The sequence below is a fragment of the Protopterus annectens genome, chromosome 17.part0 (genome assembly GCF_019279795.1).
Source record: "Protopterus annectens isolate FY-2018-M chromosome 17.part0, PAN1.0, whole genome shotgun sequence".
In the NCBI taxonomy this organism is placed as follows: Eukaryota; Metazoa; Chordata; order Ceratodontiformes; family Protopteridae; genus Protopterus; species Protopterus annectens.
In genome coordinates this window covers 12,349,093-12,364,451 of record NC_056751.1, presented here as the reverse complement: position 1 = coordinate 12,364,451, position 15,359 = coordinate 12,349,093, and the positions used below count along the sequence as shown (strand labels likewise).

At 38.9% G+C, this 15,359-nt stretch overlaps 1 protein-coding gene across 1 annotated transcript in view; it reads right to left on the bottom strand.

Moving 5' to 3' along the window:
* Positions 1–15,359, bottom strand: part of SH2D4A (SH2 domain containing 4A) — an 886,351-nt gene that overhangs the window by 425,560 nt on the left and 445,432 nt on the right. The window contains exon 3 of the mRNA XM_044059754.1: positions 10,719–10,878. Coding sequence (XP_043915689.1) covers positions 10,719–10,878 — 160 coding nt within the window. The remainder of the gene's footprint in view (positions 1–10,718; positions 10,879–15,359) is intronic.

Below are 15,359 nucleotides of genomic sequence, written 5' to 3'. Positions count from 1 at the left end.
TATATGAGTGACATTATATTGGGCACAGTGAATAGCTATATATGAGTGACATTATATTGGGCACAGTGAATAGCTATATATGAGTGACATTATATTGGGCACAGTGAATAGCTATATATGAGTGACATTATATTGGGCACAGTGAATAGCTATATATGAGTGACATTATATTGGGCACAGTGAATAGCTATATATGAGTGACATTATATTGGGCACAGTGAATAGCTATATATGAGTGACATTATATCGGGCACAGTGAATAGCTATATATGAGTGACATTATATCGGGCACAGTGAATAGCTATATATGAGTGACATTATATTGGGCACAGTGAATAGCTATATATGAGTGACATTATATTGGGCACAGTGAATAGCTATATATGAGTGACATTATATTGGGCACAGTGAATAGCTATATATGAGTGACATTATATTGGGCACAGTGAATAGTTATATATGAGTGATATTATATCGGGCACAGTGAATAGTTATATATGAGTGACATTATATTGGGCACAGTGAATAGTTATATATGAGTGACATTATATTGGGCACAGTGAATAGTTATATATGAGTGACATTATATTGGGCACAGTGAATAGTTATATATGAGTGACATTATATTGGGCACAGTGAATAGTTATATATGAGTGACATTATATTGGGCACAGTGAATAGTTATATATGAGTGACATTATATTGGGCACAGTGAATAGTTATATATGAGTGACATTATATTGGGCACAGTGAATAGTTATATATGAGTGACATTATATTGGGCACAGTGAATAGTTATATATGAGTGACATTATATTGGGCACAGTGAATAGTTATATATGAGTGACATTATATTGGGCACAGTGAATAGTTATATATGAGTGACATTATATTGGGCACAGTGAATAGTTATATATGAGTGACATTGTATTGGGCACAGTGAATAGTTATATAAGAATGACATTATACTGGGCACAGTGAATAGTTATATATGAGTGACATTATATTGGGCACAGTGAATAGTTATATATGAGTGACATTATATTGGGCACAGTGAATAGTTATATATGAGTGACATTATATTGGGCACAGTGAATAGTTATATATGAGTGACATTATATTGGGCACAGTGAATAGTTATATATGAGTGACATTATATTGGGCACAGTGAATAGTTATATATGAGTGACATTATATTGGGCACAGTGAATAGTTATATATGAGTGACATTATATTGGGCACAGTGAATAGTTATATATGAGTGACATTATATTGGGCACAGTGAATAGTTATATATGAGTGACATTATATTGGGCACAGTGAATAGTTATATACGAGTGACATTATATTGGGCACAGTGATTAGTTATATACGAGTGACATTATATTGGGCACAGTGAATAGTTATATACGAGTGACATTATATTGGGCACAGTGAATAGTTATATACGAGTGACATTATATTGGGCACAGTGAATAGTTATATACGAGTGACATTATATTGGGCACAGTGAATAGTTATATACGAGTGACATTATATTGGGCACAGTGAATAGTTATATACGAGTGACATTATATTGGGCACAGTGAATAGTTATATATGAGTGACATTATATTGGGCACAGTGAATAGTTATATACGAGTGACATTATATTGGGCACAGTGAATAGTTATATACGAGTGACATTATACTGGGCACAGTGAATAGTTATATATGAGTGACATTATATTGGGCACAGTGAATAGTTATATATGAGTGACATTATATTGGGCACAGTGAATAGTTATATATGAGTGACATTATATTGGGCACAGTGAATAGTTATATATGAGTGACATTATATTGGGCACAGTGAATAGTTATATATGAGTGACATACTGGGCACAGTGAATAGTTATATATGAGTGACATTGTATTGGGCACAGTGAATAGTTATATATGAGTGACATTATATTGGGCACAGTGAATAGTTATATACGAGTGACATTATATTGGGCACAGTGAATAGTTATATACGAGTGACATTATATTGGGCACAGTGAATAGTTATATACGAGTGACATTATATTGGGCACAGTGATTAGTTATATACAAGTGACATTATATTGGGCGCAGTGATTAGTTATATACGAGTGACATTATATTGGGCATTGTGAATAGTTATATACGAGTGACATTATATTGGGCACAGTGAATAGTTATACGAAAGTGACATTATATTGGGCACAGTGAATAGTTATATACGAGTGACATTATATTGGGCACAGTGAATAGTTATATACGAGTGACATTATATTGGGCACAGTGAATAGTTATATACGAGTGACATTATATTGGGCACAGTGAATAGTTATATACGAGTGACATTATACTGGGCACAGTGAATAGTTATATATGAGTGACATTATATTGGGCACAGTGAATAGTTATATCAGTGACATTGTATTGGGCACAGTGAATAGTTATATATGAGTGACATTATATTGGGCACAGTGAATAGTTATGTGTGAGTGAGATTATATTGGGCACAGTGAATAGTTATATATGAGTGACATTATATTGGGCACAGTGAATAGTTATATATGAGTGACATTATATTGGGCACAGTGAATAGTTATATATGAGTGACATTATATTGGGCACAGTGAATAGTTATATACGAGTGACATTATATTGTGCACAGTGAATAGTTATATATGGTGACATTATATTGGGCACAGTGAATAGTTATATACGAGTGACATTATATTGGGCACAGTGAATAGTTATATATGAGTGACATTATATTGGGCACAGTGAATAGTTATATACGAGTGACATTATATTGGGCACAGTGAATAGTTATATATGAGTGACATTATATTGGGCACAGTGAATAGTTATATATGAGTGACATTATATTGGGCACAGTGAATAGTTATATATGAGTGACATTATATTGGGCACAGTGAATAGTTATATACGAGTGACATTATAGTGAAAACAGTGAATAGTTATATATGAGTGACATTATATTGGGCACAGTGAATAGTTATATATGAGTGACATTATATTGGGCACAGTGAATAGTTATATATGAGTGACATTATATTGGGCACAGTGAATAGTTATATATGAGTGACATTATATTGGGCACAGTGAATAGTTATATATGAGTGACATTATATTGGGCACAGTGAATAGTTATATATGAGTGACATTATATTGGGCACAGTGAATAGTTATATATGAGTGACATTATATTGGGCACAGTGAATAGTTATATATGAGTGACATTATATTGGGCACAGTGAATAGTTATATATGAGTGATATTATATTGGGCACTGTGAATAGGTAAGATAACAAGAATGCTCAAAACCTCAGGAATCACCACTAAGACATTTGCAAATTCAAAATATTAGGAAAATGTTCCAAATGTATTAAAACATTTAGCGCTTTTGTCCAGTGGAGTACCAGACTCCTACCTCAAGATTCATTTGTGGAGTACCAGAATCCTACCTATATATTCTCTTGTGGAGTACCAGAATCCTACCTGTGGATTCACTTGTGGAGAACCAGAATCCTACCTGTGGATGCACTTGTGAAGTACAAGAATCCTACCTGTGGATGCACTCGCGGAGTACCAAAATCCTACCTGTGGATTCACTTGTAGAGTACCAGAATCCTAGTACCAGACTCCTACCTACAGATTCACTTGTGAAGTACCAGAATCTTACCTGTATATGCTCTTGTGAAGTACAAGAATCCTACCTGTGGATGCACTTGTGGAGTACCAGGCTCCTACCTGTGGATACACTTGTGGAGTACCAGAATCCTACCTGTGGATTCACTTGTGCAGTACCAGACTCTTACTTGTTGATACACTTGTGGGGTACCAGAATCCTATCTATGGATTCACCTATGGACTACCAAACTACTACATGTGGATATACTTGTGGAATATCAGAATCCTACCTATAGATTCACTTATGGAGTACCAGACTCCTACCTGTGGATACACTTGTGGATGGAGTACCAGACTCCTACCTGTGGATACACTTGTGGAGTACCAGACTCTTAACTGTGGATATACGTGTGGAGTACCAGAATCCTACCAGTGGATACACTCGTGGAGTACCAGACTCCTACCTGTGGATCCACTTTTGGAGAACCAGACTCCTAGCTGTGGATACACTTGTGGGGTACCAGAATTCTACCTATGGATACACTTGTGGAGTACCAGAATCCTACCTGTGGATTAACTTGTGGAGTACCAGCCTCCTACCTGTAGATACACATGTGGAGTACCAGCCTCCTACCTGTAGATACACATGTGGAGTACCAGAATCCTACCTGTGGATACACTTGTGGAGTACCAGACTCCTACCTGTGGATACACTTGTGAAGTACCAGAATCCTACCTGTGAATACACTTGTGGATGGAGTACCAGACTCCTACCTGTGGATACACTTGTGGAGTACCAGAATCCTACCTATGGATTCACTTATAGAGTACCAGACTCCTACCTGTGCATACACTTGTAAATGGAGTACCAGACTCCTACCTGTGGATACACTTGTGGAGAACCAGACTCCTACCTGTGGATACACTTGTGGAGTACCATAATCCTACCTATGGATACACTTGTGGAGTACCAGACTCCTACCTGTGGATAGACTTGTGGAGTACCAGACTCCTACCTGTGGATACACTTGTGGAGAACCAGACTCCTACCTGTGGATACACTTGTTGAGTACCAGACTCCTACCTGTGGATTAACGTGTGGAGTACTAGAATCTTACCTGTGGATACACTTGTGGAGTACCAGAATCCTACCTGTGGATACACTTGTGGAGTACCAGACTCCTACCTGTGGATACACTTGTGAAGTACCAGAATCCTACCTGTGAATACACTTGTGGATGGAGTACCAGACTCCTACCTGTGGATACACTTGTGGAGTACCAGAATCCTACCTATGGATTCACTTATAGAGTACCAGACTCCTACCTGTGCATACACTTGTAAATGGAGTACCAGACTCCTACCTGTGGATACACTTGTGGAGAACCAGACTCCTACCTGTGGATACACTTGTGGAGTACCATGATCCTACCTATGGATACACTTGTGGAGTCCTTTAATCCTACCTGTGGATAGACTTGTGGAGTACCAGACTCCTACCTGTGGATACACTTGTGGAGAACCAGACTCCTACCTGTGGATACACTTGTTGAGTACCAGACTCCTACCTGTGGATTAACGTGTGGAGTACTAGAATCTTACCTGTGGATTAACTTTTGGAGTCCTTTAATCCTACCTGTGGATTCACTTGTGGAGAACCAGAATCCTACCTGTGGATACACTTGTGAAGTACCAGAATCTTATCTGTGGATACACTTGTGAAGTACCAGAATCTTATAGCTGGATTCACTTATAGAGTACCAGACCCCTCCCAGCATACATTGTAATGGAGTACCAGACTCCTACCTGTGGATACACTTGTGGAGTACCAGACTCCTACCTGTGGATACACTTGTGGACCTACCTGTGGATACACTTGTGGTGTACCAGAATCCTACCTGTGGATACACTTGTGAAGTACCAGAATCTTATCTGTATATGCACTTCTGGTGTACCAGAATCCTAGCGGTGGATACACTTACCAGAATCCTACCTGTGGATACACTTGTGGAGTACCAGACTCCTACCTGTGGATACACTTGTGGAATACCAGAATCCTACCTGTGGATTCACTTGTGGAGTACCAGAATCCTACCTGTGGATTCACTTGTGGAGTACCAGAATCCTAGCTGTGGATTCACTTATAGAGTACCAGACTCCTACCTGTGCATACACTTGTAAATGGAGTACCAGACTCCTACCTGTGGATACACTTGTGGAGAACCAGACTCCTACCTGTGGATACACTTGTGAAGTACCAGAATCCTACCTGTGAATACACTTGTGGATGGAGTACCAGACTCCTACCTGTGGATACACTTGTTGAGTACCAGACTCCTACCTGTGGATTAACGTGTGGAGTACTAGAATCTTACCTGTGGATTAACTTTTGGAGTCCTTTAATCCTACCTGTGGATTCACTTGTGGAGAACCAGAATCCTACCTGTGGATACACTTGTGGAGTACCATAATCCTACCTATGGATACACTTGTTGAGTACCAGACTCCTACCTCTGGATTAACGTGTGGAGTACTAGAATCTTACCTGTGGATTAACTTTTGGAGTCCTTTAATCCTACCTGTGGATTCACTTGTGGAGAACCAGAATCCTACCTGTGGATACACTTGTGAAGTACCAGAATCTTATCTGTGGATACACTTGTGAAGTACCAGAATCTTATCTGTATATGCACTTGTGGTGTACCAGAATCCTAGCGGTGGATACACTTGTGGAGTACCAGAATCCTGCCTGTGGATACACTTGTGAAGTACCAGAATCGTACCTATATATGCACTTGTGGAGTACCAGAATCCTAGCTGTGGATTCACTTATAGAGTACCAGACTCCTACCTGTGCATACACTTGTAAATGGAGTACACTCTGGAGTACCAGAATCCTACCTGTGGATACACTTGTGAAGTACCAGAATCTCACCTGTATATGCACTTGTAGAGTATCAGAATCCTAGCTGTGGATACACTTGTGGTGCACCAGAATCCTAGCTGTGGATACACTTGTGAAGTACCAGAATCTCACCTGTATATGCACTTGTAGAGTATCAGAATCCTAGCTGTGGATACACTTGTGGTGCACCAGAAACCTAGCTGTGGATTCACTTGTGGAGTACCAGAATCCTACCTGTGGATACACTTGTACCAGAATCCTACCTGTGGATACACTTGTGAAGTACCAAAATCTTACCTGTATATGCACTTGTGGAGTACCAGAATCCTAGTTGTGAATACACTTGTGGAGTACCAGAATCATATCTGTGGATACACTTGTGAAGTACCAGAATCCTACCTGTGGATACACTTGTGGAGTACCAGAATCCTACCTATGGATACACTTGTGGAGTACCAGACTCCTACCTGTGGATTAACTTGTGGAGTACTAGAATCCTACCTGTGGATTCACTTGTGGAGTACTTTAATCCTACCTGTGGATTCACTTGTGGAGTACCAGAATCCTACCTGTGGATTCACTTGTGGAGTACTTTAGTCCTACCTGTGGATACACTTGTGGAGTACCAGACTCCTACCTGTGGATAGACTTGTGGAGTACCAGACTCCTACCTGTGTATACACTTGTGGAGAACCAGAATCCTACCTATGGATACACTTGTGGAGTACCAGACTCCTACCTGTGGATTAACTTGTGGAGTACTAGAATCCTACCTGTGGATTCACTTGTGGAGTACTTTAATCCTACCTGTGGATTCACTTGTGGAGTACCAGAATCCTACCTGTGGATTCACTTGTGGAGTACTTTAATCCTACCTGTGGATACACTTGTGGAGTACCAGACTCCTACCTGTGGATAGACTTGTGGAGTACCAGACTCCTACCTGTGTATACACTTGTGGAGAACCAGACTCCTACCTGTGGATACACTTGTTGAGTACCAGACTCCTACCTGTGGATTAACGTGTGGAGTACTAGAATCTTACCTGTGGATTAACTTTTGGAGTCCTTTAATCCTACCTGTGGATTCACTTGTGGAGAACCAGAATCCTACCTGTGGATACACTTGTGAAGTACCAGAATCTTATCTGTGGATACACTTGTGAAGTACCAGAATCTTATCTGTATATGCACTTGTGGTGTACCAGAATCCTAGCGGTGGATACACTTGTGGAGTACCAGAATCCTACCTGTGGATTCACTTGTGGAGTATCAAAATCTTACCTGTGGATACACTTGTGAAGTACCAGAATCTTACCTGTATATGGCACTTGTGGTGTACCAGAATCCTAGCTGTGGATACACTTGTGGATTACCAGAATCCTACCTGTGGATATACTTGTGAAGTACCGGAATCTTACCTGTATATGCACTTGTGGAGTACCAGAATCCTAGCTGTGGATACACTTGTAAAGTATCAGAATCTTACCTGTATATGCACTTGTGGAGTATCAGAATCCTAACTGTGGATACACTTGTGGAGTACCAGAATCCTAGCTGTGGATACACTTGTGGAGTACCAGAATCCTATCTGTGGATACACTTGTGAAGTACCAGAATCTTACCTGTATATGCACTTGTGGAGTATCAGAATCCTAGCTGTGGATACACTTGTGGAGTACCAGAATCCTAGCTGTGGATACACTTGTGGAGTACCAGAATCCTATCTGTGGATACACTTGTGAAGTACCAGAATCCTATCTGTGGATACACTTGTGAAGTACCAGAATCCTACCAAAATCTGGCAAGGCCTCCTGGGAACTTTCCCTACTCTTTTTCGATAGGTGATATGGGATCTGTTGCATCCACTAGAGCTATGACCATCTCAGGCAGATAGGACCTCAGTTTAATGTCACATCTGAAGGACAACATACTCAGAATTGTAGCAATCCCATTATGCTATATTGAAGTGTCAGTATTGGAAAATTAACCAATATAGCTGTGGTGGGAACAGAACCCCCAGCCATCTGATCTTCTAGCACCAAAGGCAAGTGTGCTAACTGTTGCATTACTGACACTACACATCGGGAACTATAGGATCTGACTGGCTTGCTCTCCTGTTAAATACCTATGCGTGTACTAATGTTAGCATGGCATGTGCTACTAGCTCTACTCAGGACTTCATTAAAAAATCAGTGACTGGGATTTTAGTTTTACAATCACTGCTTTGTGGAAGTAGTTGTCCGAGTAGCTTTCACATTAATCACAGCTTTATTGAAGCCTACACTTAAGAAAAAACACCTACATTCAAACTGATGCCCATTTTACTATTAAAGATAAGCTTTGAAATTACTTGCTTCAGCAGTTTCCCTTTTATTTATTAAATCTAATGCTTGTGTACACTTCAAATTGTCTCATGCCTGTCTGTCCTGAATGCCTTGTTACTCTACTCCTGCAGTCACACGTCTCTTGGCTCTGGCCTAACTCAGTATTTTATTCTCCTCTTAATTCTTGCATATTCTTGTTTTCTGATCTCATATGGTTTTATTCCTTTGTACTTGTACACAGACCAAGTCAGCTATTAACTTACTGGGCCATACAGGCTCACATTTGGACCTTAAACATAATCACTAACGATTAAATTATGTTATGCACTTTCACCTACCTCAAAGGTGTAAAGCACTAATCTGAGAAACATAATTAGACGTACTTAATTTGGGATCATACAGTCCTCAACTTAAACTGTGGCTCCACACCTTTTTGTGCTCCGACATCCACACAGGGTGTGTAACTGTAAGGCAGGTATAACAAGAAACTGGCAGTCAGTTGTCTGTCACTATATAATTCACCTTCACTTTCTCTAAAGGAAAAAGTGTGTTGGCATCACTACATCAGTCTCTAACAGACTGCAGTGCACTTGTACTGACTTTGTAAATATTTACAAACAGAATATCTGCTGTCGTACGGTTACTGTGAAGGAGCCAGATAAAACGGTGATGACGTGAAATGGTTCCCCATTAGACAAGCTAAATATTCTGCCACATAAAAGAGAAAAACATTTAGTCACTTTCCTTTCGGAACCTTTAAGAAAGAAACAGTCAAAATAACTCAAGGGTGCTAGAGGTTCTAAAACTAACCACACTTAACTTTCTCTTGTAAAATGTGGTTACTAGTCAGGTAAACAAACTCAAATCACCCATCATAAATTCCTTTTACATGTTTGCATTGTAAAAGATGTATGTATATCACATGTCTGCAGCAACATCATTAAGTAACCAAAGAATTGCCAGTAAAATTCAAAGACAGATAACATTACAGGATTGTGAGATTATAACACCTCAGTTTACAGCTCCCAAGCAAATTCTAAGGAAGAACTTTTGAAAATGACTTGAACAAATGTCAATGATTTCCCATTAGAGTGCACATCAAGTATGAATGTATTTATTTTCACATTTGATAATGAAGTACACTGGTCCGAGGACCCTTTTCAGAGGGAATCCAGTCCATTAAGGCACAAAGCAGCACAGCAGACAGAACATACAATGCTATACATAAAACAATAATAACATATCATGTGACATTTATAAAAGCTACCAAGTAAAAAGAAACTAAAAAAAGAAAGAATGAAACAAAAAAAAAAGAAACGACTTAAGTAACTAAGGTTAATTAAGGATTTGTAGTTTATATACACTTTAAATTCCATGGAATACATTATTTATAGAAATGAATTCCAAACTGAAGCAGAAAAACAGAGATGGAAAAAGGGGGAGGGGGAAGGGAGGTTGAACAACAAGCTAAGCAAGATAGTAGTAGCAATTATAAGGCAAAAAGGGTAGGGGTCGTGGGGGTAAGAGGGAGAGTAAAGGAGGCTTGAAGTGGAAAACAACGTAAACTAGGCTGATGAGATATGAAATACCGCAGCAGGAAAAAAAAAACAAGTTTAAAAGTGAAACTAGTGGTGAGGAAACTATGAGACAGTGAGCAAAGTTCATCCAGGGTCATCAGAGCTTTGGCATTTCAAGTTTTCCCTCATGCGCTTGTCAATTTATATCACAGTTTGCACAAACTTTGCAGTACTATTCTGTGCTTTAAGCATATAAGCTCAGACTTGGAGTTCACCTTCAGTGTGAAATGTTAGCACTCCTTACCTCAGTTCTTCAGCTTCTTTTTGTGCCTGAAGCCGTGCTCTCTCTGCAATAATCTCGTCACAGATATGGTCATAAGGCTTGTCCAGTGGGTGTTCCCCCATGACCCAAACCCAGACATCATCATTCTTTCCATGTAGCCAGTGTACACACTTCCCGTTATCTGGTACAAGACAAAGCAAAAGGATACACTAATTACCAGACTTACCAGGGGAACAGACTCTGCAGATTTATAGTTGTAGTATTCATTCGTGGTCCAACACTCCTTAAAAAAAAATCATTAAACGTATATAATGAATTTATTTATCCTATTGTTACATTTCAGTATCACTCTGTTTTCTTTTTGTTTTAAATATCCTTGTTTATGTAGGCCTCAGCTTATCTCTGTCTCCTGCTGTTTGTTAGCACTAATCTTGAAAATAGCTATTATGATTTAGTGTGTTTGCCTATGTACAGTAGACTCCCTCTTATCCGGCCTCTCTTTAACCAGCCATCAAATTTCTGCCGTAGCCCTAGCAAAAGACAGCAGAGAAGAACAACACTTCTGCCGCCACTGGGCTAAATAATGACAGACATTTGAGTTTTAGACTTCATATTCATTAGCAAAATGCATATTAACACAGATCCTATTCTTCTAGCTGATTTATAACCTATAAATGCTATTTTGTATGCTTTTTCTGATTAACTAGTCATTCGCTTATCCAGCCTAAGGTCTGGTCCCAGTGAGAGCAGATAAGAGGGGTGTATGTAAAACATTGTTATTGCATTACACTGTACAACAATCTGTGTTATTTGTTGTTATGCAGACATCAGGTTATTTTACTTACCTAATTTTAACTATTATATTGTATTACCAATTTCCTGATGCAAGGATGAATGGCAGCTTTTTGAATTATGCTGTTTAAAGAACAGAAAGATTTACAGTGAAGTTTGAAAGCTGCATTTGTAGAATATGATAAGTAACTGACCTGCCTCCACTCAAAGGAGGTATGGCCATTTTTGGTGAGGTTGCTTAATGTAAGAGTCCTTGTGAAAAAGGTCTACATTTTTTAATCCTTGAGCATTAATGAAGTGAGGATACTGGATGGCAGGCTTGTCAGGCCAGTCCTGTCACTGTGGAGTATCCATGCTATATTGATAGATGCCTAACAAGACCTCAAAGAATGCTGTTTAAGACCGGAGGTAAAACCTTTCATTGAACTGAAGACTTATAAGGCAGGTTCCTTAGGTCAAACATGCTTTCACTTAGTTTATCTGCATCGGTTTACCATTTGCCTAGTATGTGACTCTGGCACACCAGTTTAACCACAGAGTGGCAATTGATGTATTGGGTTAGGCTTCTCATTGGCATCTTGGTCTGCATACCTAGTAATAACCTATAAAAATATCAACTTGTTGGACTTTGTAAATGTAGGGAGACTAATAAATGAGCAATTTTTGTGGCATGCTCTACAAGAAAAGTATCAGTTGAGATAGGCATTAGAATTAGAAGTGAAGAACTAGAGGTGTTTGTTTACATATTAAATTTGCTAAATGCCTGGGTAATTCAGTGAAGATGGGATGCTGTTCATTTAAAGCACATTATTTCTTGGAAGTCTTGTACCAAAATTTTGAGAAAATCTTATCTCTGGCTTTCACAGCAGGAAGGGTTTGCCCTCCTCAGCTGCATTTAGGATCATTAAAAGCTAGGACAACTTGTTACCCTACTTACTGCTTGCAGTAAGAGATGTGCGACAAGCTTCATCTGGGTTTACCCATTTGATGTCTTGTAGGGCAGTCATTCCAGTATCCCTGTTTGATATTGCTAAAGAGACTTGGGAAGAAGAGAAGACACCATTCAGAAAGTGACAGAGTACTAGGTTAGTCCATAAGGTAGATTAAAGCTGGTTACGGCTATAATAAATGAACATATGAAGAATTTTCAAGAGATGCAACAATGGGTTTGTAATAAGAATAACCAACATTGAGAATTTAACCCAGGAGATTAATTATTAGTACCTTCCATGGAGAACACATTACTGGCTATGGGGTAAGGGTCACTTGATGTGATCAAAAGATCAATTACTATGAACGACAAGATTAGGCAGACAGAAAGGAGAGCGGGATACAGAGAGAGAGAGAGAGAAACAAATCACATGAATCGACTAAAGTTCACCCAGAAGAGATTAGAGAATATTTATCTCAAATGTAACTAGGGGAATCCTTATCTAAGTGCAAAAGCAGGAAATAAGAACATTATTTATTAAGAATCAAAGGACTGTTCACAGATGTGCCCTGAGGAATTAAACTGATAGAACAGTACAAGACCCATTGTTTGAGAATCCATTAGATCTTGGAACAAAGGAGGAATATTATTTCCTAACCTTTTAAATTACTCTGCTGACTTATAGATGATATCAACTGAGCATTATAACACAGCAAACTTTAATCTTAACAGTTTAGATTATAACACAGCAAACTTTAATCTAAACAGTAATATACTAAACACATGCTTCACTAAAATCATCTTTTTAATGTTTACATTTCATGTGTTTTGAATTGGCAACATTCTGTTAGTAGAACTTAAACTGTAAGAAGTTTATAGAGCTATTACATTTTGACACCTGTACTTACATCACAATGAACCAGTTCTCAAACAACATTCAGTCTGTGCGATTTCAGTAGTACCAAGGCCTTCAGTACAACCCTACACCAAACAAATAAGTGGGAGTTTGGGAACAGTTCACATACTCAGGGCTAGTATGGGAATGAGTGAGAGTATAGCGGGTAACAGTTGTCGACTGTGTGTGGAAGCAAGGTGCATTGTTATGTTCCTGTACTGCTCCTCAGCAGAAGTGAATAGGATGCGGGATTCAAAGGAGGGCAGCTATGCATGACTGCATGTGGTCACATTCATAAATGTCAGGAGGTGGTAACACCTTAAACATGTAAAACAGGAGGTTTGCCGATATCGACCTGCTTCCCAGCACTGGTTGCTACAATACTGGACTCAACAATGAATCCACAATGTTCAGTTTGATGAAGAGACAAGATATGCCCAATCCAACCACTCTAGGGATATTCTGGGGGAAGGTTACACATTTCTGTGAGGAGTCATGGGGAGCTCTAATGGCATGGAGGCCACTGATTCCAGAGGTCATACTGTCAGATTCTTTTATATATCCCAAGGTTTTGGCATCTCATGCAGCTTTTAAAACTGGTGGTATACTATCTCAAGAGAAAATGACGATGTATAGCTTGGGATGGGGTCTTTTATAAGAACCTGTGTTGCAGTACCATTTTTCATCTTTACAAAGCATATGACTTGGTGTTTGCCAAACGCTCTTTTGACCTGCAAGTGGGAGTGTTATAATGTTTTGTACTTTGGACTTTCTATACATAATATGTACCACCTATAGCTAATGTAGAATGTAGCCATGTTTCTTATCTGGTCCTCCTAGGCATAGCATTGCATTGCATCTTGTGTGATTTATGACTGGATGACCATTAGTCTATAAAACTTGCATGATAGACTTCTGAGGACCTTAGTTACCTGTACATCCTATCCTGTCACTCTGAGGATACATAAAACTTCATGGACTCAATGTATTTATTTATTTATTATTTATTTATTTCCAGTTTGATGGGCGGGGAAGTCCACTGGGCCCAGGGAGCCCATTTTCAGTGGAAGCCCGGGGAGAAAAGCTCCACAGAACAAAGTACAGTTAAAGATACAGCAATCTATACAAAACTGTTACAAATACAAAATATTTAAAGTAGGAGACAAATTATGTATAGTAATTACATAAAACAAAATTTCTTGTGGATTTCAAGTACAAATACATTACAAATTATGTACAGTAATTACATAGAACAAAATTTCTTGTGGATTTCAAGTACAAATACATTACAAATTATGTACAGTAATTACATAGAACAAAATTTCTTGTGGATTTCAAGTACATATACATTACAAGGAGAAAGAGAAAACACAATTTACAATATTTACATAGAACAAAGCATCATACAGATTAGCAGTTATTGAGAATGAGCAAACCTTATAAGAACCCTAGATGCACAAGAGGTAAAATAGCTAGGTTGGGAGAATACAGGTACATTTCCATTTAGAAGAGCGGTAAGAGTGAAGAATAGTCTTAAAGTTGTCAGTGTTCTGCAATGTCCTTAGGGAGGAGGGAGGAGGGGAGAGAATTCCATTGTTTGGCTAAGGAAAAAGAGAGCAGAAGTTGTCCAGCAGGGTCACTTAGGTTTGTGGACAGTAATTAAGTTTTGGTGTTCAGATCTGAGAGTTCTATTTGGGATGTATAGGAGTAGCATATTAGTGAGCATGGTGCATTTGGTGGGGTTGAATATCAGCTTGTGAGCTGTAGTAAGTTGGAGGTAGTCCAGACAGTTAGGGAGTTCTAGCCAATTTAGATAATGGAGGGCAATGCAGTGATGGTAGGAATATCTGACTTTGGTGACAAATTTAGAAATTTTCTTGCAACAATTTTCAAGTTTGGATAAAATGGAGGAAGATAGGTTGGTTAGTAAGGGAGCACCATACAGTAGAGAGGGAAGAAGATACGGAGAGGTGAGAGTTTGTCTAGTTGAAGGTGAGAGGAACTGATTGTTTCTGTATAGCATGCCAAGTTTTTGATGTTTTTT